General features: G+C 42.3%; 1 protein-coding gene across 1 annotated transcript; it reads left to right on the plus strand.

Annotated features, from left to right (window-relative positions):
- Positions 1-3,547: 3,547 nt before the first annotated feature.
- dcdc2b (doublecortin domain containing 2B) lies at positions 3,548-19,923 on the plus strand (the record flags this gene model as incomplete). The annotated part of the gene is made up of 13 exons (XM_084311197.1): positions 3,548-3,843; positions 4,190-4,241; positions 6,076-6,146; positions 9,312-9,443; positions 9,998-10,132; positions 10,805-10,832; positions 10,970-11,035; positions 14,417-14,594; positions 16,954-17,066; positions 18,672-18,740; positions 19,080-19,193; positions 19,291-19,353; positions 19,758-19,923. 13 exons carry the CDS (start codon positions 3,548-3,550, stop codon positions 19,914-19,916), a joined length of 1,476 nt encoding a protein of 491 aa, XP_084167323.1. The 3' UTR covers positions 19,917-19,923.
- Positions 19,924-20,325: the final 402 nt, after the last annotated feature.

The following is a 20,325-nucleotide window of genomic DNA, read 5'->3' on the forward strand; positions in this document are numbered from 1 at the left end:
GGCTACTGTCCTGCCTCACTTCCAGTGATGAAGCTAAGCTATGCTAACGGAGCGTCTATTCCCAAAGCTAAAATGCACGCACAGAGACAAAAAAGGTATGCATCTTCTTGTCTAACTCCAGGGAAGATGTTAAATAAGCTAATTTCCAAAAAAAGTGGAGTTCCCCTTTAAGACATACAGTATAAGATTATTCCACAAACATGGAACGATGAACACTGCACACGTGTGCTTTTGATTGAGCCAGAATATATTCCGGTGTTAAATTTCATTTTTTAGTTACAGTAACATAACATAAATTAAATTGTAAACATAAGATCACTGCCACCCAGTTGGCCCACCATTACAAACCCATGTCTGGCCCCCGGCCTCCCAGCCTGCCTCTGCAACAGTTACCCCCCCCCCCCCCCCCCTGTGCCCCCTCTCAAGTCTGTGAAGCCTCAGTGCATTACCCTGCCAGCCAGACGGAAACACCCACCCCTCATTCTCTGAGCCCACTCCAGGAGCTGCCAGGGTGTTGATGTATGGCCCCCCAGCCCCAACTATGCCTATACCTTCACCTCCTCTCTCTTTTTAATATTGTATGTTTTAAGTATCAAAATGAAATATGCTAAGTAACATTCAAGGCAGACATGTGCACAGTGTTCATGTTATGTTTGTGCAATAATCTTGTTAAAAATTAACTTGAATGTTCTTTATGTTAAATAACATTCAATGTACACATGTGCACAGTGTTCATGTTATGTTTGTGCAGTGATCTTATGTTTAAAATGTTATTTATGTTATGTTACTGTAACTAATTTTTTTTAATTTAACACCTGAATATATTCTGGCTCAATCAAAAGCACACGTGTGCAGTGTTCATCGTTCCATGTTTGTGGAAGAATCTTATACTGTATGTCTTAAATATGTTATGTTGAAATGTTTTAAATAAAACACTTTAATTTAATTTAACATGATTAAAGAGAACATTTTCAGAGATTGTAATAATACAAATTATTTCATGTGTTTCAGCCTACCTTGGCATTCATTCATTCATTCATTCATTCATTATGTGAAATTCTGTATTGTCTGACTGACAATAATGGAAATGGAAAAAGTATGGCAGTTACTAAGGTAACAACAATGATGATGGTGATGATGATCCAAATTAAATGGCTAGTTAAGTTAAGTTAAGTTATGAAAGCTGGAGGGAAAACAACATTGTATTTGAAGTTACTGCACTTTGCCTCTACATTACCTGTATAATTATTTAAGGAAATCGTGCAGCAGAGTGCAGTATCTGCTTTTTTGGGGTTAATTAAAATAATTACGTCATTTTTTTTATGCCTAAAGATTACTTCATTAATACATGTTAAATCTGGGTACTATCATCTATCTACCTATAACACATTTTGGATGGCAAGTCAAAAAACTTTAAAGCTATTTTTCTCAGTTTCACTGTTTGGAAGCCTTGACAGGGCAGTATAAGCCTGTATAGATTTACTGAAATGGAAAATAAAAGTGTAAAACAGTTTTTCTATAATATATTTATCTTTTATGTTGTGACATCGCTTAGGATGTCTTCATAGTAAAATATTGTAGCTTGAGGTTGTGCCTGTTCAGAAAGCACATCTATATAAAGACATTCAAGGGTTGGCCCCTGGTGCCTTTCACAGGAGCTCAAATGACCCATTTACACCCATAATAAATAGCTTTCCACATTTAAAAAGCTCACATTGCCAGTATATTATTATATGGGATAGTCTTGTATGATATTGCTACTCACTAATGTTAGTGTCATATAAGATTTTTTTTTTTTATACACTTTTTCTCCCATTTTCTATATTTTCTCCCATCCCAATTTCGTATCATCCAATTCAACCCTCCCCTGTCACGAACGCTGTTTCTTGCCTCCCACAAGCCGGCTGCAATGTGGACTAAGTCATACATAGCACAAGTCCCCTCCGGTACTTGAGGTAACAGCAGTCGCATCTTTTCACCTGCGCAGCTCGATCTCTCAGTGGCGAGGAGTAACGCGTGGGAGGCTCACGCTGCCCCCGACACTTCCTGATTCTACTGCGCAGGCGCACCAACCGACCTGTAGGAGTCGCTGTCCACAATGCCCGATCCCCACCCATCAGTTTCCCACCCCCTAATACGGCCAATGTGTATTAGTATGAACGACCAGCTAAACTGAAAGCAATGTGGAGCGCTGGGCTCGAACAGGCAAGCCCAGCATCTCCGTCATTCGTGGCGAGCGCCTTGCCCACTACGCCACTTAGCCGCCCCCTGTCATATAAGATATTTTATAGGGGAATATATTATTTGTGTGTAAAAATAATTGTCCTACCACTATGATTTGATTGATTTGAAATCTTTATTTCGAACATGTACATACAAACATTATCAAATTAAAACAAATTATTGATCTCTAGAAATGAAATGAAAAAAAAAAAAAAACATAACATGTACATGTTCGAAAAGGAGTAGGAATAAGTACACTATTACATATACTATAATAGTGTACATCTAGCTTAAACATAGCCCAGGGACTACAACTGAAAACTAGCAATCCTGCTAATGTTGGCATATTTACAGTTTTTAATTTGTATTCATTTATAAATGTATAACTGTTGATTGCTATGCACAGTCCCTGATCAAATAAACTGAGTAAACTAAACTAAACTACACCCCCTATCTTAGTAAATGTGTAATTTCACAGATATTTCACCAGTGTTTCTTTCAGCTGCTCGTGGCTTGTTTGATATTGTTAATGAGAACGAATGGGCTCTCATTAGTGAATTCATCAGGTCTACTTTCAAACTATTTAGGCGAAAAAGACAATCAGGTTTATGGGTTATCTTATTGATTCAGCTTCACAACACTTGGATCCATTCTCTCTATATATCTCTCTCCCTCTCCCTCCCTCTACCCCCTTTTGTTGTGGTTGCTGCTGCTGATGGTTTGGCCCACAAAGCCAGTCATTGCTGGCCCTGCTGCTATGGCAACCAGGAAATACTCACGGCCGTCAGTGGAGTAGTGTGTGAGAGTGTGTGTGTGTGTGTGTCAGTGTGTGTGAGGGGGAGAGCAGAACGTGGCGAGTGGGAGTCCAGAGAGACCACCACAACAGAGAGAGAGAGGGGACTCAATTACACCTTTTGCAGCTGTAATTTCTATGCTTTACCTGCTTCGATTTCTCATCTTCCCAGTGAGTGTCCGTCTCAGCGGAGCAGAGATCAGTGTGTGTGGCAGGGGACTGTGACCCAGGGGGCAGCGAGAGAGACTGTGAGTGTCTTGTGTGTGTGTGTGTGTGTGTGTGTGTGTGTGTGTGTGTGTGTGTGTGTGTGTGTGTGTGTGTGTGTGTGTGTGTGTGTGTGTGTGTGTGTGTGTGTGCGTGTGTGTGAAGGTCGGCGGTAATGGAACACCAGGTTTATAAAAATAAAAAAAATGCATCTCTGCATGAAGATGTGTGTCGGACCTTAAAAAAAAGTTATGTATCTTTTTTCTTCTTCTTCTTCGCTATAGCACTGGACTGTGGACTCTAGAGAGAGTAACAGCTGGTTGAGCAATGGCCACTGCCACTGGGATGTCACCCGCTACCACGGGTCTCCTGCCCCCCGTGAAGAGCGTGGTGGTGTACAGGAATGGGGACCCCTTCTACTGTGGACGGAGGTTTGTGGTCAACCAGCGGCAGGTGTCCACGATGGAGGCCTTTCTGAACGAGGTGACCCAGAGCATCGGGGCCCCGCTGGCCGTCAGGAACCTGTACACCCCCAGGCAGGGCCACAGGGTCCGGGAGCTGCAGGAGCTCCAGACCGGATCCCAGTACGTCGCCGGAGGCTCAGAGAGGTTCAAGAAGCTGGAGTGAGTACCGGAGCCAACTTGATGATAGAGCTTGTGATTTAATGTACACGCGGCTTACTGAAGAGAACAAACGCTTGTTATCCGCATCTACAGAATGGAAGTCCATCAACTCTGTGCTAAATGAATGACTGTTTACTTTATTATCACACTTAAAGCACCGTATTGTCTGGATAATGTCCAGTGTAAAACATAAGGAAGGCAGTGCATGCTGGATTGGAATATGGAGTAAATGATTAAGTTGCACAGATACATTTTTGATAGACTTAATGTTTCAAAGCGTTTCACTCTATAACATTATGACTCTGTTGACTCTGTCAAAAAAATCTTTTGTTGTTTCCACACGCAGTTACCTAAATACGGGACAGAAGAAGCAGCCCGTTGCCCGTGAGGGAACTCAGGTAGGTTATGAAATGTTTACAGTATGCTGGGCAGCTACCTTTTTTCAGTCCAGTAGAACGGTCCGTAACTCATTAATCCTGGCCTAACTCGGGAGGAATGCACCACTGGAATGCTCCGCGGGGGTAGCCAGGTCACACGTCTCATATCAAGTCGATCTGAGCCATTTGAACTGCTGCCAAGTCAAAATGAAATGCAAATGAAAATAACCATTCATGTTGTTTGGAGCAGGATTTTCCATTACAGAGCGAACCGCACAATATTTGCCTATTGCATTTGACACCAGTTAGACCGTTTGTTATGCTTGCTATAGGATTAGATTCACTTGTTGTGACTGTGTGTGCGTGTGCGTGTGCGTGTGTGTGTGTGTGTGTGTGTGTGTGTGTGTGTGTGTGTGTGTGTGTGTCTGTGTGTGTGTGTGCGTGTGCGTGTGTTCTTACTTGTACCATTGATGTCACTGGTTGTCAGGTAATTTACCGGAAATAAGTGGCTGATAATTGTCCTGTCCATCAGCGCCTCACTTGGAGCCTGTAGAGGGTCGTGGCTCTTAAAGGTCACTGCGTTTCTATAATTAGATGTGGATGTAGCTAGAAATCAAAGGTAGCACAAGTCCTCTCAATCTGTACACGCAGAAGGAGGAGGAGGAGGAGGAGAAGGAGGAGGAGAAGTAGAATAAGGAGAACAAAAACCTTTTTCACTGTATTGGAAGAAAGGGGCAGGTTAACACAGAGGAGGACTCGCCGTGAGAGACGTCACCCGAGACCATCTGATACAATGAGACTTTGATTGTCACCAAACAGACTCTGACGTTACAGATACCTCTCGTGGAACGACCCGCCAGGGGCACTCGTGCGCTCATGTACGCACGCCGCTGCGTAGAGACACTCGCAGTGGAGGCTGCTTGCGTTATGTTCCGATTAACCGGGGAGGATGACTCAAAGTGAATGGCCTCCAGGCTCTGTGCGACTGTCTGGTCTTTTCTCCTCAGTGTTAACTTTTCTATGGCGTGGAAGTGAAAGAGTAGAGAGTAACTGTGTGTCCCCTGGGTGTTTGCCATTTGGACAGCAGACTGTTTAAGCCCAAGAGTGTCCAAGAGGCTTCAGTGTAAATGTCTTATACTCTTAAATGCCTCTGTTGTGAGTTGCTGTGGTGCAATGCAGTGTGTGTGTGTGTGTGTGTGTGTGTGTGTGTGTGTGTGTGCGTGTGCGCGCTTGCGTGTGTGTGTGTGTGTGTGTGAGAGAGATGTTGGTAGAACAAAGCCTTATGCCTCCATGCCTGTGTTATCAGCACCATACAAGTCTGGGCAGGCCCGATACACAGCCCTCATGTTGCTAGCCCTGTATTCTGATTCTCTGTTCATACAAAAAGTGTAGAATTACATCAATGTGGAGACATTATAACCGTATATCGTTCCAGCAGCCGGCTTTTTCCTGATTGAACTATTGAGGTTTAGTAGCATGGGGGGGGGGGTATTAAATGAGACTCGAATACGTTGCTTCCAGAATTTGGTACTGGCACATGGGCTGACATGTTCCAACTTCAAAAGGGGTTCTCGGATCAGATACAGTGTGTTAATGTGAGTTCATCGGAATGGACTTCCGGAGTGACGTTCGTTGCCATGGATACGGCACTTCCATTGAGTGGAACGCACATTATCACTCTTTAAACAATTTGGATTATTGGATATCTCTGTGGGTGGATGTTGTATAATGACACAGATGTTTTAGCACAGGGACGATATCAACCCTATTAATGGAATGTTGAAATGTACTGTTCCACAGATCAAGATCGAGTTCAATACGGTTATGTTTTGTCCTATTTTTCTGTCTCTCCCAGGCAAGGATAATCCAGAGGCCAATCGTCTCAGCCAAATGGAGGAAGTTTATACCTGTACCTTGCATTATACAGTGAGTGTGTTTCAACACACAGACACACATGTACACATGCACACATGATAGGAACAAATCTTAACTAAAGATACTCTCAAAATTGTATCTGAAATATTTGAGGGAGTATTATGTGGCAAGAGTTTTGTTTTGATGGGACACTAACATTACCATGCAGTTCAGAATTTATATAATTTATATAGTGCTTTTCTAGACACACTCAATGCGCTTTTTACAATGTAGAGTGGAAATGGCCTCTTCCACCACCACTGTGTAGCACCCAGCATTGGGCTACGCAGGCTCAATGGTTGCCATACACTGGCACCAGGCACACATCACACTATACAATGGCTGAAAGGCTCAGGAGACAAGGATTGATATCAGCCAATTAAGGGGGGTGATTAGGTGGCTTTGATGACAGGGAATTTGGCCAGGAACGTCAGGGAACCCCCTTTTCTTTGTAATAGGTGCCCTGGGTTCTTTAACAAGCTCGGTTTAACGTCTCATCCGAAGGAAGACACTCGCAGCTGTACGGTGTCCCTATCACCATAACAGGGGCATTGTTACTCAGGGGTGTAAAAAGTACCCAGAAATTATACTTAAGTGAAAGTATGGGTACCGTCTCAAAATCTGACTCAAGTAAAAGTCAAAGTATCTGGCTAAAAACACACTTGAGTAAAAGTAAAAAAGTCCTACTTTTAAATGTACTTAAGTACTAAAAAGTTAAAGTAAATTTTCTTTTTTGAAAGGGATAGACCAGGGGTCTCAAACTCATTCTATCGTGGGCCAAGTTTTCATTTTAACTATACATTGCACCAGGTGAGTTAGTTGAAGAGGTGAGCCAATTAGTGAAATCATCAGCTGGTGTTTAGGCAAGGCTGGAATTAAACCAAGCATACACTCTGCCCACAATGGAATGTGTTCTGCGATAGACAATGCTGAAATGAAAGAACAGAGGACACTTTTTTTGCACTTCTCCATTGAAGGTAAACTAACATGGATGGCATTCACATCACAGCATGAATAATATCACAATATTAAAAACAGAATGGTGTATCCTGAATAATATCACAATATTAACCACAGCATACTGGATTATCCTGAATAATATCACAATATTAAAGGCAGAATACTGGAGTACCCTGAATAATATCACAATATTAAAGACAGAATACTGGCGTACCCTGAATAATATCACAATATTAAAGACAGAATACTGGAGTACCCTGAATAATATCACAATATTAACCACAGGATAATGCGGATCTGACTGTCTATTCTTCTGATAGCAGGTGTTTAATCAAAGATCCCTGCTTTCTAGTGTTGCACAAGGACCAATCAGCATGGGTATGGGCGGGTTCATTTTCCATTGATGGGGATTTGATTGGCTGTTTACCTGCGGTCGCAGGATTAATAACGTTAATGTTAGTTTGGCCAGATAAACAATTAAAATATACTAATTAAAATGGTTGGACCTGTGAGATTTGTACTTTGTACTTTGTAGGTCTGCATTTTAAATGTAAGGAGTAAAAAGTATGTTATTTTTCTCTGAAATGTAATGGAGTAAAAGTACAAAGTATACAAACCTAATAATACTCGAGTAAAGTACAAATCCCCCAAAACAGTACTTAAGTATTGTAACGAAGTACAATTACTCAAGTACTTTACACCCCGGAGGACAGAATGCTCCCTGCTGGACAGCAACACCACTTTCCGACAACGGCCTTGACTGGGGCTAGGGCTGCACGATTCTTGCTAAAATGTGAATCACGATTTTTCTCTCTAAGAATTGAGATCACGAATCTCTCACACGATTCTTATTTTTCGTCATCATTTAAAAAAGTAAAGTAAAAAGTAAAAAGAAAACACTGGCACGACCCGGCTCTGAGTCGTTTTAAGGACGATTTTCCCACCAGCGTGACACGCCACTTTGGCGACCTCTAGCGGCTCTGGGTGTGCATATTTTTCAATACAATATATGGATCGAATTAAAGCCCTTTCAGGCGACAAAATCCGTTCAGCGGTTCTCGAGTTACATGCCGATATGTTCGGCATGCGCCGAAGCACATGGCTGACTTTCTATTTTTTCAAATACCACTCCCGACGTCCGAGCCTCTACCTCTGTCAATCATTTGGCGATCTCGAAAATGATTGGACAGGGTTGTAACGAATGAGTGTGGCGTTCCAATGGTCCCCAACGTGGGAATTAGCGAATCAGGGATCTAGTTGAAAACTCACGAGGCAAACCAGGAAGATAATTCTCCGTCGATGAGGAAATGGTTTTCAGAGCAATTATCTTTTCCTCACTTTTTTACCAAAACTGCTTCTAAGCACTCATTTCTGAACGGATCTGTATGAAATTTGGACATGTAGGCCTACTACACAAGACTTCAGGGTATGGACCCAGGGTGTTTCCTCAGCCATACCAATTGTTTTTGGATATACTACTTCTGATATACTACAGAAATACGTGAGTAACACGTTTTTCTACAACTCAAGTTCAGACCTATGTTACTCTATTTCATTAGCACTAAAAGTGAATTATCTTTATTGTATCATAAACTCCAGACTGTCATCGTTCAAAAGAGACCAGGCTCATGCATGTGCTATAAGTATAAAGTATAGTATTTTCGTTTTCAAGAAAAGTATGCAGTCCTCAAAAACGAACATTAAAATAGCCACTTTTGGGGGCGCAGGAGGTTAAAGTAATTTTCTTTTAATCATCATAATTTAGAAATGAAATCGCACTATGAATCCAGATCGTGATTTTTTTTCGATTAATCATACAGCCCTAACTGGGGCTCAAACCAGTGATCTTTCGGATCATGACTCGAGTCCGGAGCTCTACCCATGTAGCCACGCTGCCAGACCAAAAGTTCAATGCAGCAATTGTATTATTTAACATTAAGCTACATGTGATCTTCATACATATGAAGAGTATGCAGATATTGTGATATACAGTGTATGAATAATATTGAAATATTTGATTATGATGATGTTAGACACATGTAACATTATGCTGTAATTATTGTTATATTATGGACTATTATGGAAGACTAGCCTTCAAGCAAAAAGAGATAATAAACCAATGAATAAACTAAGAAATCTCTTTTGAAAAATGTCCACACACACACACAAAGAAAATGTGAACATTACAAACACATTTTATTTTCCATGTGTCTTCAGTGTTTTCCGTAATGGAGATCTCCTGTGTCCTCCGTTCCGCTTCATCATTCCGCGGAGCATGCAACAGGACCTGGAGCAGATACTCAGTCTAGTCACAGAGAAGGTCAGCCTGCGGACCGGGGCCGTACGGAGGTGAGACAATCACAATCACAATCACACTCACAATCACACACACACACACACACACACACACACACACACACACACACACACACACACACACACACACACACACACACACACACACACACACACACACACACACACACACACACACACACACACACACACACACACACACACACACACACACACACACACACACACACACACACACCAGATACTTGACATGTTCACACACCTGCACACACTCAAGCATATACACACACACACACGCACACTTACAGACAAGATACACATGCACAGCCACAGGCAGACGCACACGCACATGCACACACACACACACACACACACACACACACACACACACACACACACACACACACACACACACACACACACACACACACACACACACACACACACACACACACACACACACACACACACACACACACACACACACACACACACACACACACACACACACACACACACACACACACACACACACACACACACACACACACACACACACACACCTGTCTGACTCTGAGCTCTGTCAGGTTGTGTTCCGTGGAGGGGTTGACCGTGTCCTTGCCAGATGAGCTGGAGACTGGACAGTGCTACGTTGCCGTGGGAACAGAAAGGTTCAAGAAACTTCCATACGTGGAACTGCTGATTTCAAAAGGCACAGAGAGGTAGTGTGTGTGTGTGTGTGTGTGTGTGTGTGTGTGTGTGTGTGTGTGTGTGTGTGTGTGTGTGTGTGTGTGTGTGTGTGTGTGTGTGTGTGTGTGTGTGTGTGTTTGTGTGTGTATTAAGACTGACTCAAATGCTTGTCAGTGCCATGGTAATTGATGCCAAAATTAAGATTTTAATGCTTTGTCGTTTTTTTGTTTTTGTTTTTTTCACCACTTCAAAAATGTGCCCACATCAGCACAAGACCTTCCCAGACATGGGCATTTCATTATTAGAACTTTCAGAAAACCTATCTACCACCTAGCTGTCATTTACCCCTTAAAACGACTCAGAGCCGGGTCGTGCCAGTGTTTTCTTTTTACTTTTTATTTTACATGCCTGCGGGAAGAACGAAGCTTTGATCATTTGCTGATAATAACTGTTGAAGCTTTGAAGCCAAAAATATGATAATTAGGACAGTCCTAGTGCACACATGTGTGCGACTGCGCATGTGTGTGTATCATGTGTGCGTGTGTTTGTGTGTTGTGTGTGTGTGTGTGTGTGTGTGTGTGTGTGTGTGTGTGTGTGTGTGTGTGTGTAGGTGTGTGTGTGTGTGTGTGTGTGCACGAGGGCTAGGTTGTGCATTTGTTACTTTCCATTATCATAACTCTCCTATGTTTTTCATTATTTTCTAGGCATCATCCAAGAAACAGAAGGTTTGAGGTAAGTGGTTTTTCATTATGCAACATGTCTAAATTCAAATGACAGCTGATGACACCTAAAGACGATATAAAAACACAAGAGACCGGTAGGGGAATTGATGCTTTGATTACATCCACTTTTTTCTGTGTTTCTCTCAGAGCAGGAAAGCAGGAAGCGGCCCAGAAGACAGATACAGTGACTCCGCCCTACTGGACTCCCCCGAGGTATGAAACAACCGTCCATTGTCTGGTTGTCATATTTTTACAGTCTATGGGTTGTCACCATGAAGGAGCATTGATACTAAATATATAAACTATATATTAGGGCTGTCCATCACTAAACAAATTATCAGTCAACTAGCAGTCATAGGAGTTGACGACTAATCGATTAGTTGATTTCAATGATAAATCTGTAAAACTTGAGTTTCTCGCATTCAGTAATGTAGAAGGACCTCTTTGAATCTCGTGCTTAGCAGGGATGTGCTCATAATTCTTCCGGAAATAACTCATTCAGCATGGTCAAATTTAAAAGAACAAAAGAATCAACTAATCGACTAACAAAGTCTTGGTTGACTAAGACCAAATTGACCGATTAATGGACTAATATCAGTTACTACAGTACCTGACACAATGAGCCCAGTGAGCCTTATTCTCTTTGCTGCCATCTTTATTTTCTTAGATCACTACGGACGCATTTCACAGAGAAGACGAGTTATCCACTAAAACAAAAGGCCGGCTGCCACAAAACAGTCACATCTAGAGACCTCAAAACCTACTCTAGCAAGGCCTTTAACCTTGAACTGGAGAGCCTGGACTGGTCAGATGAGCTCAATAGTACACTGGTGGAAGAAACATGGCTTGGTTTCAAAACCAGATTTTCAACAATACTAAACGACATGGCCCCCCTAAGAACCACCAGGGTAGAAAATCGCACTGAGCCGTGGATGCACTCCGAAATATTGGCCGCTATGAAAACCAGTTTCGTAAAAAGTCAGTCAAAGCTTACCAAAAGCACGAGCAGTGAACTCCAAGCCCACGTGACTGAACTCAAACTGGAAAGAAACAGACTAAGAAATTACGTAAACTCCATGATCAAAACTGCAAAAAAGAATTTCATCAATGACAAAACTGAGGAAAACAAAAACAAACCATGTGAACTTTGGAAATTACTCAATAATCAACTAGGCTGCAGTAAAAAACTCAAAACCAGATTTTCAAACATAAAGACGGACAACACGCTCATCACAGACAAGCTGGATGTAGCCAATTACTTAAACATTTTCTTCACAAACATAGCCACAACCTACTACAATAACCTAGGGGTCCGCAAAGACGATTTCAAACTAGAAATGGTAACAACAGCTGAGGTACTCAAAAAACTGAGCGCCCTCCAACCTAACAAGGCCACTGGCCATGACAATATCCCCTCCAAATTCCTCAGAGACTCAGCAGCTGCCATCACCCCAGTCATCACACACATAATAAACCTCTCCATAAAACAGGGACACGTACCCAAAGACTTCAAAATTGTCAGAGTAACACCCCTGCACAAAAAGGGCAGCAAAATAATCCCAGGCAACTACCGCCCTGTTTCTATCCTTACCTCCATCTCGAAAGTCATGGCTTCAGAACATCCCACTCCACTGACACATGCCTTCTCTATTTAAACGACCACATCAAACAAGAGGTGGACGCGGGCAAATACTGCTGCATGGTAATGCTGGATCTACAAAAGGCCTTCGACACTGTCAATCACTCCATTCTGATTGACAAGCTAAAAGCAATTGGTTTTGATAGTCTATCAGTGAGCTGGATGCAATCCTACCTGGAGGGGAGAGAACAGATGGTGGAGGTAAACGGTACCCTATCCCCCCCCCCCCCCCCCCCTCCCAGTGAGCTGTGGTGTTCCACAAGGAAGCATACTAGGACCGCTACTGTTCCTAATTTATGCAAATGACATGTCGTCAGCTTGTGACTGCAACTTGTTCCTGTTCGCGGACGACTCAGCCCTGCTGGTCTCTGAGAAGAACAAGTTACAGGTTGAAAAAACCCTCAGCTCGGAACTAGGCAAAATCTGCATCTGGCTCGCTGATAACAAACTATCATTACACCTGGGTAAAACAGAGTCCATTCTCTTCGGTTCAAATAACAAACTCAGCAAGACCGACGTCTTCTCAGTTACAGTGGGTGACAATATTGTCACAAGGAAAGATGAAATTACATACCTAGGTTCCATCCTAGAGGCAAATCTTTCCTGTGACAAAATGGCATCCAATGTAATAAAAAAAAGTCTACCAACGAACTCGATTCTTGTACCGGATATCCTGTCTGGTAAACAAGAATACCCTGAAGACTCTGGCAGGAGCACTCATTCAAGGGTACTATGACTATGCTTGCACCTCATGGTACCAAAGCACCTCAAAGGCGCTAAAAACAAAATTACAAACATCTCAAAACAAACTGGTCAGACTACTGCTTGACCTTACTCCTAGAACCCACCTCACCCCTGCCCACTTTGACAACCTAGGATGGCTTAGAGTAGACGACAGAGTACAGCAACTTGCAATGGGCCTAGTCTACAAGATACACTACACGACTAAGGTACCCATGTACATCTCAAAATACTTCCCAAAGGTCAGTGAATACCACGATCACCAGAGGGAGCTCCACAAATCATGTTAAACCCAGATTCAGCTCAAACAAGGGACTAAACATGTTTCGCAATTATGCCACATCAATGTGGAACGCCCTACCCACAGCTGTAAAGGAACGTGAATCACTACCCACTTTCGAAACCACTCTCAAAGAGCACCTACGAGAGACTGCAATTCGAAACTGGCCCCTGTAAATGTCCTAACGCAACCCCCTCCAATGTACAATAAATGTCCTATTAAACCCAATAATACACAAGACCCTCTTCTTGGGACCAAGTAAGGTTTAGTCGATAATCCAATGTATAGTTACCCCCCCCCCCCCCCACCCCGCATACCCAACCCCCCCCCCCCCCCCCCCCCACCCCCAATGTACAGTTTCCCCCCCACCCCACCTACCCAACCCCCCCCTCCACCCCTCCTACCAACCTCCTACCTACCAACCTCCTCCAATGTACAGTTTCTTCGTCAAATGTATATACTCTCTTTTTTAGACTCTTCTTGTATCAAAAACAGTACTGTATTTGTAAATCTGGTATGTCATAAATGTATAGATGTAGCAGTAGCCTACTGTCTATCTGTATGTCATAATAATAATATATTATATGTTATGATGAATTGAAAATGGGGGACCCTGATGTAAACAAGACGAAAGTCTTTCTCTGGTCTGCATCCCCTTAACAATTGTGTGTATTGAGCTGTACTGTATTGTACCCATTCCGCAATCTGTTAATAAAACTTTCAATCAATCAATCAATCAATCAATCAATCCATTTCCGTATATTTAAAAATACAAAAACATACGGTGGTTCTTGAACTGACATGTACATTAACAACAAAGTGAACGGGCACTTCTGCATCAGAGTCGACAGATATAGCGACATGGGTCCTCAAACAACAGGCAGATTCATCTCTATGCGACATCACTGCTTATGAATGAGTATTTGATTGACAGTTGGACGGGCGGAGGGTGAAGTCCACCGGAGATGAGGCAGTGGAGACAGCGCCCCCACAGGCCACCCAGAGCAGGACGGTGAGGGAGAGGGGGGATGAGGGCTCAAACTTCTACTCCAGGCCAGCCCGGGTCCGCAAGAACCGAGGCCAACCCAGGCCGCCAGTCAGCAATGGACCAGGTTAGGACACCACCAACACGCACAATCACACACACACACACACACACACACACACACACACACACACACACACACACACACACACACACACACACACACACACACACACACACACACACACACACACACACACACACACACACACACACACACACACACACACACACACACACACACACACACACACACACACACACACACAGGCGTAGCTGTAGAATCTGTAGAATGTAAGCGAGCGCGCGTCAGTGTAGTGTATTGAGCTATGCAGGTACCCGTACTGGGAGTAACCCGGATGTGGGACGAGAGACGGCATTCTGTATGCATGGAGCTGGAGAAGAGACATTAAATGATGGAGTCGATGTTAAACTAAATCTGGTCGTCCTGTCAAGTTATTTCATAACACAAGACAAACATCACAGTCAGCGTGCGAGAGAATTTTTTTTGGGCCATTTATTTATTGATGAAAACGCATAATATGGTTTTTACCTATACATTCGGATCAGCAGTTCAGCACCTGCACTGTTGGTGGGTGAGCCTAGTAAAGGATGTCGCATTGCGTTCATCTTCAATGAATGGACCAATGCAATAGTCTACCAAAGAACCTTGAGTCGCACTAGGCTGGGAACAACCCTGGGTCAAGTGATAGTAAACTGGACTGGACGAACAACATCGAGGCCCTACAGGAAGGGACAGAGCAGACTGTTCTTCCTGAGAAGGCTCAGGTCTTTTAATGTCTGCAGCAAACTGCTGCAGATGTTCTACCAGTCTGTGGTTGCTGGTGCCCTTTTCTTCGCTGTGGTATGCTGGGGGGGCAACACCAACACACACAAAATAAACAAACTGGTCAAAAAAGCAAGCTCTGTGGTGGGAGCGGATCTGGACAGTCTGAATTAAAAAAAAATCTCTTTTTTTTTCTACCTTAAACAGATCTTTTTCAAGTTCCAAGTTTTAATACTCTTATCAACATGCGAGTCAACAAATGCTTGCTTTATTCAGCCATTTAACACAAAAGGATGACCCTCATGCATTGCAAATTTGCATCAAATTCAAAACAGAGTGATGCACAAAATAACTTAAAAGAAAATAATCATTTAAAACAATGAATAAAGTGTGCATGAAATAATAGGGGAAAGAAAACGTTAGGAACTTGTTACATTCACCCACACAAGGGTTGAGTAATCACCCCCCCCCCTCTCTCTCACACACACTCTCCCAGCTCTCTTTCTCTCTTGCCCCTTCCACACACACACACACACACACACACACACACACACACACACACACACACACACACACACACACACACACACACACACACACACACACACACACACACACACACACACACACACACACACACACACACACACACACACACACTTCAGAAACAAACATAGTATCAATGAGAGCATCAATCATACACCTGAGTGATGTCTAGTAAAAAAAAATAAAAAAAAAATGTTTGGGGCCCCCCCAGTGCTGGGCCCTTGGAATCATCCTAAACTACCCCCCCCCCCCACCCAGCTACGCCCCTGCGACACACACACACGTCACACACGCATGCATGGTTGCAAAACATACTCTCTTATCATACAAGATCAGATCACAATATTAGATTAAGATTAAATCAGATTGGATTAGATTAGATTTGATTTGATTAGATTAAATGTATTGTCATTGCACAAGTACAAGTGTAACGGTTGTGACAACATCACCTCAAACTTCGATGCCCCAAGTGGGAGTCGAACCCCGGTCTCCCACACCGCGGGCAGCAACACAGACCGCTATACCAAGAGGTGAATTCACTACTTCACAATGTGTCTATCTGTCTTTTGAGGATGTGAGAGTGAGTTTAACCCATAGCACCGCTACTCACCCCAGCCCTTCTTGACTGCTCTTCACGATACCATCCGTTACACAAGTACAGAGTACAACGAAACGAAGTTGCCATCTAACCAGAGTGCAAATGAGCATTATACAATATAACATGTGAATATGTGGAGTATATGACGAAGCTACAGAGTAAATATGCTAAACTAATATATGTACAGTATTATATATATATATATATATATATATATATATATATATATATATTATATATATATATACAGATGTAGATACATGTATATACATTGTGTACAGTGTTATTGTACATTGCTCTCACAGTGTTATATGGATGGATAAGACAGATGTGATTCATGTTTTATCTCGTGTCATATACAGTAGGAATGATGACTCATTTCCTGTCTTATATCACATCATATAGGAATGACGACTCATTTCCTGTCCCCCGATGTCAAGCATATTGACTCATATTGATTCATCTGTGCGTTTCCGTGTGTGTTTGTAACCACAGCCGCCCCTTCCAGCGTGTTTAAAAGGGGACCGCGGAGGAGGAGGGGGGAGGCGCGAGGGGCCGAGGAGGTGCAGGAGGATGAGAAAACAGTCACAGAGTTTCCCCTCGACCAGGTAAATCATCCGCTGTTTGTCTAACAACATAAAACACAGCGACTGGGGAGAGAAAAGTGACTCATGAGGCTTCGTTACGTGTACAGATCTCTCAATCCCCTGACTGCACACAGCCCGAGCGTGCTTACAATATGTAAATAAAGTACTTATCAACCACAGGAAAAAAGCTACATAATGTGTGTTATGTTATAGCCATATGTAATATATTTAGGTATTGTATACGTAATATATTTCACTTAGCCTCGCCCCAATCATAACCACGCTGTTACCTTAAACTAACCATAACCATAACCCTAACCATAACCATATAACTTCCTATCTTAACGTTAAAACGAACTATCATCATAATATTGCTGTGTTTGTATTAGGGTGGGTGGGTGTCTTGGTCTAGTGGTGAGAGCACTCGCCCCCACCTTAGTTTGACTCCCAGTCATGTTTTTTTATTTAATTTTTATTTAATTTTTTTTACTTCTACGAAACGTAAATATATTATGTATACAATAGGTAAATATATTACGTATGGCTATAACATAACGTACATTATTTACCTTTTTCCCTGTGGTCGAGATTAGTACTTTATTTAGGTTTTCTGATGAGACTGTGTTGCAGCACAACACACCTCCCTGCTGTCACACCCTTTGTGGTGATTCATTATCATGTTTCTATACTTGAAAAGGTTCAGATGATCTTTTTATCGCTATTGTAACCTAAACAAAACATGGACATCAAAGTTGTTTTCCCATGACATCAATGATTTGTTAAAACCATGCATTCGAATCAAAGGGGTACGTTCAGAATGTTTCATCCCTGGCCCTATTTCTTGTTTACCAATTAGGAGTCCTTTCTCAGCACAGTCCGTGCGGTTCTTCAGAACCGGATAACCTGAAGCTCCGGATAGTTAGCCACAAATCAAATGTAATGAGGCCATGCTTCAGTCTGCACCAGCCATGGAACAATAAGTAGTGAAACCTACTCCACAGAGCACCCAAAGCAAAGCATTTTGCCTTTGAGTATGTTTTTTTACGTGGCCCTGTTCACTTTACATTAGTTCTGTGGCTAAATAAGGAGGAGCTTGGTACAAACATGGCTTAAGCCAGGAAAGGACTCTAACCTTTGACAACATCGATGATGAGTAGGAAATAATCAAAACTCTGAACTTACCCTTTAATAGCATAACTGAATATAATTTAAGGACATACGTCACATTGACGTTTTAACCCTGAATCCCAATTTAGTTTTAGTTTATACTGTAACTAACACAGTAGTTATGTTAAGATAACTCACAGTAAAAAGATTAGTGTTCATTGTGCAGGAGAGGGAAGAGGCCCAGGGGGTCAAGACTGAAGCGTCTTGTGAATGTTTTAACATACCTGGGTCACACAAAAGTCAGATGTGTTTTGAAAGTTGTTCAAGAAGATGACGACTTCAAAGTCTTATTCAGTGAATTCCAGAGATGACGTCCATCCACATTTGATAAAAAACTGATGAATGGAAGTGCAAGAGTAAATTCAAAGAAGGTACTGTGCAGTACGCCTCGTTGAATATTACTCAATGTCTGAGTCAGTTCACCTCCCACATCTCCTCTCTCTCTCTATCCATCTTAAGAGAGCGGCAGAAGTTATTGAGGACGAAGAGCTGAATGAAAGAGATGGTGAACCACACCATACAGAGCCGGTGAGCACTGTATTCTATATATATACAGTATATACTATATATATATCTATCTACTGTATGCCTTCTTTTCATTTCATCATGTAAGGCTATTAGGCAAAGAAGGCTTACAATATGTATCGGGGGATAGAGATCGACAGAGTGACGGCAACAATGCAAGAATATGATTATCAGTATGATACTGGACACAGAGTCTGTGCGTGTCAAAAAGACTGTATCCATATGTTCTCAACTTCTCACCAAACAATTCTCGATTCAACTCAAGGGAGAAAGAATACGAATACACAAAGAGAACGAATACACAATTGCCCCCCCCCCCCCCCCCCCACCCTTTGATTGCAGAAAAATGAAAATGCAGGGATACCAGCAGGCTCACCTATAAACAGTAGACCTACATCTGTCCAGAAGAGGGTTTCTGCGATAGACAATTCTGAGTCCAATACTGCCACATATCAGGTATTCATTAATTCGGTAGATATAAAGTATTTTATTGACTAATAACAAATGGTTATAGTCGATATAATTTTTTTTGATCTCTCCTGTTTTTATGTAGAGGCAGACAGAGAGTGAGGCACACAGTGGCAGATATCATCCACAGGTAGTCAATGGAAAACAGGTGTGTGTGTATGTTTCTACAACCAATAAACCAATTCTTGCACTTTGATGACAATACATGTGCACTAATAACAAGGTTTAAGTGACATAAGAGAAGAAAGACATTTTATTTGTGTCCAATCAAAAGATACAGTCAGCTGGACAAGACAGCATGGAACAACAGCCAGTGGCAGCTAATCAGAATGCACCTATTGATACAGATGAATCTGCTGCTCAAAACAGTGGTATAGACAAATATGGGCACACGCGTTGCTATACATACACCACTTATTATTCTGCATGACATGTAAGAGCAGAACATACAGTACATTCAATATACTCCAAATATTCAAAGCAGGGCACACACACACACATACAATCAATCAGTAATAATGAATTCTGTCTCTCCCCTCATGCGTATTCAAGGAGCCTGAGCCCGAGCCCAAGCTGGCCACTTCAGACTCAAGGGCCTCCTCCTCTGCATCTCACAGTTCTAGGGACAGCAGCAAGATCCGAGAAAAGAACAGGGGGATTCTGGGAGATAAGTCAAGTCGAAAAGCTTCAAACTCTCAGAAGGTATGCTAAAATCCTTATTAACATCGGTGGAGTCCCATTCCAAAGGCCTGTTTCTGTGAATCATGTTTAATTTATCAAGCGGTTCTAATGGTTTATTCTGGCAGAGTCCACGGGATCCCCCTTTAGATGTAATGGAACAGTCCAGTTATCAGGATGAAGGACCTGTGGCTGATGGGAATGGCGACTTCATCAAACAGGAGATGGAATCAACTCAATAACCTGAGGTCTTCACGGATCAACTGACAAACTACTGTATGGCCAGACAGTAGCGCAGATAACTAAGCCAATGTTACTAAAGGGATTTTGCCTGTGTAATGACCTACAATATGACCGAGGCTAAATGAATGTCAAATGAAAAGAGTATTTCATTTATGTAACAGTTGAGTTAAATGATTAATTTCTTTCTTTAGAAAGCAGA

The sequence above is a fragment of the Notolepis coatsorum genome, assembly GCF_963971535.1.
Source record: "Notolepis coatsorum genome assembly, chromosome: 3".
Lineage (NCBI taxonomy): Eukaryota > Metazoa > Chordata > Actinopteri > Aulopiformes > Paralepididae > Notolepis > Notolepis coatsorum.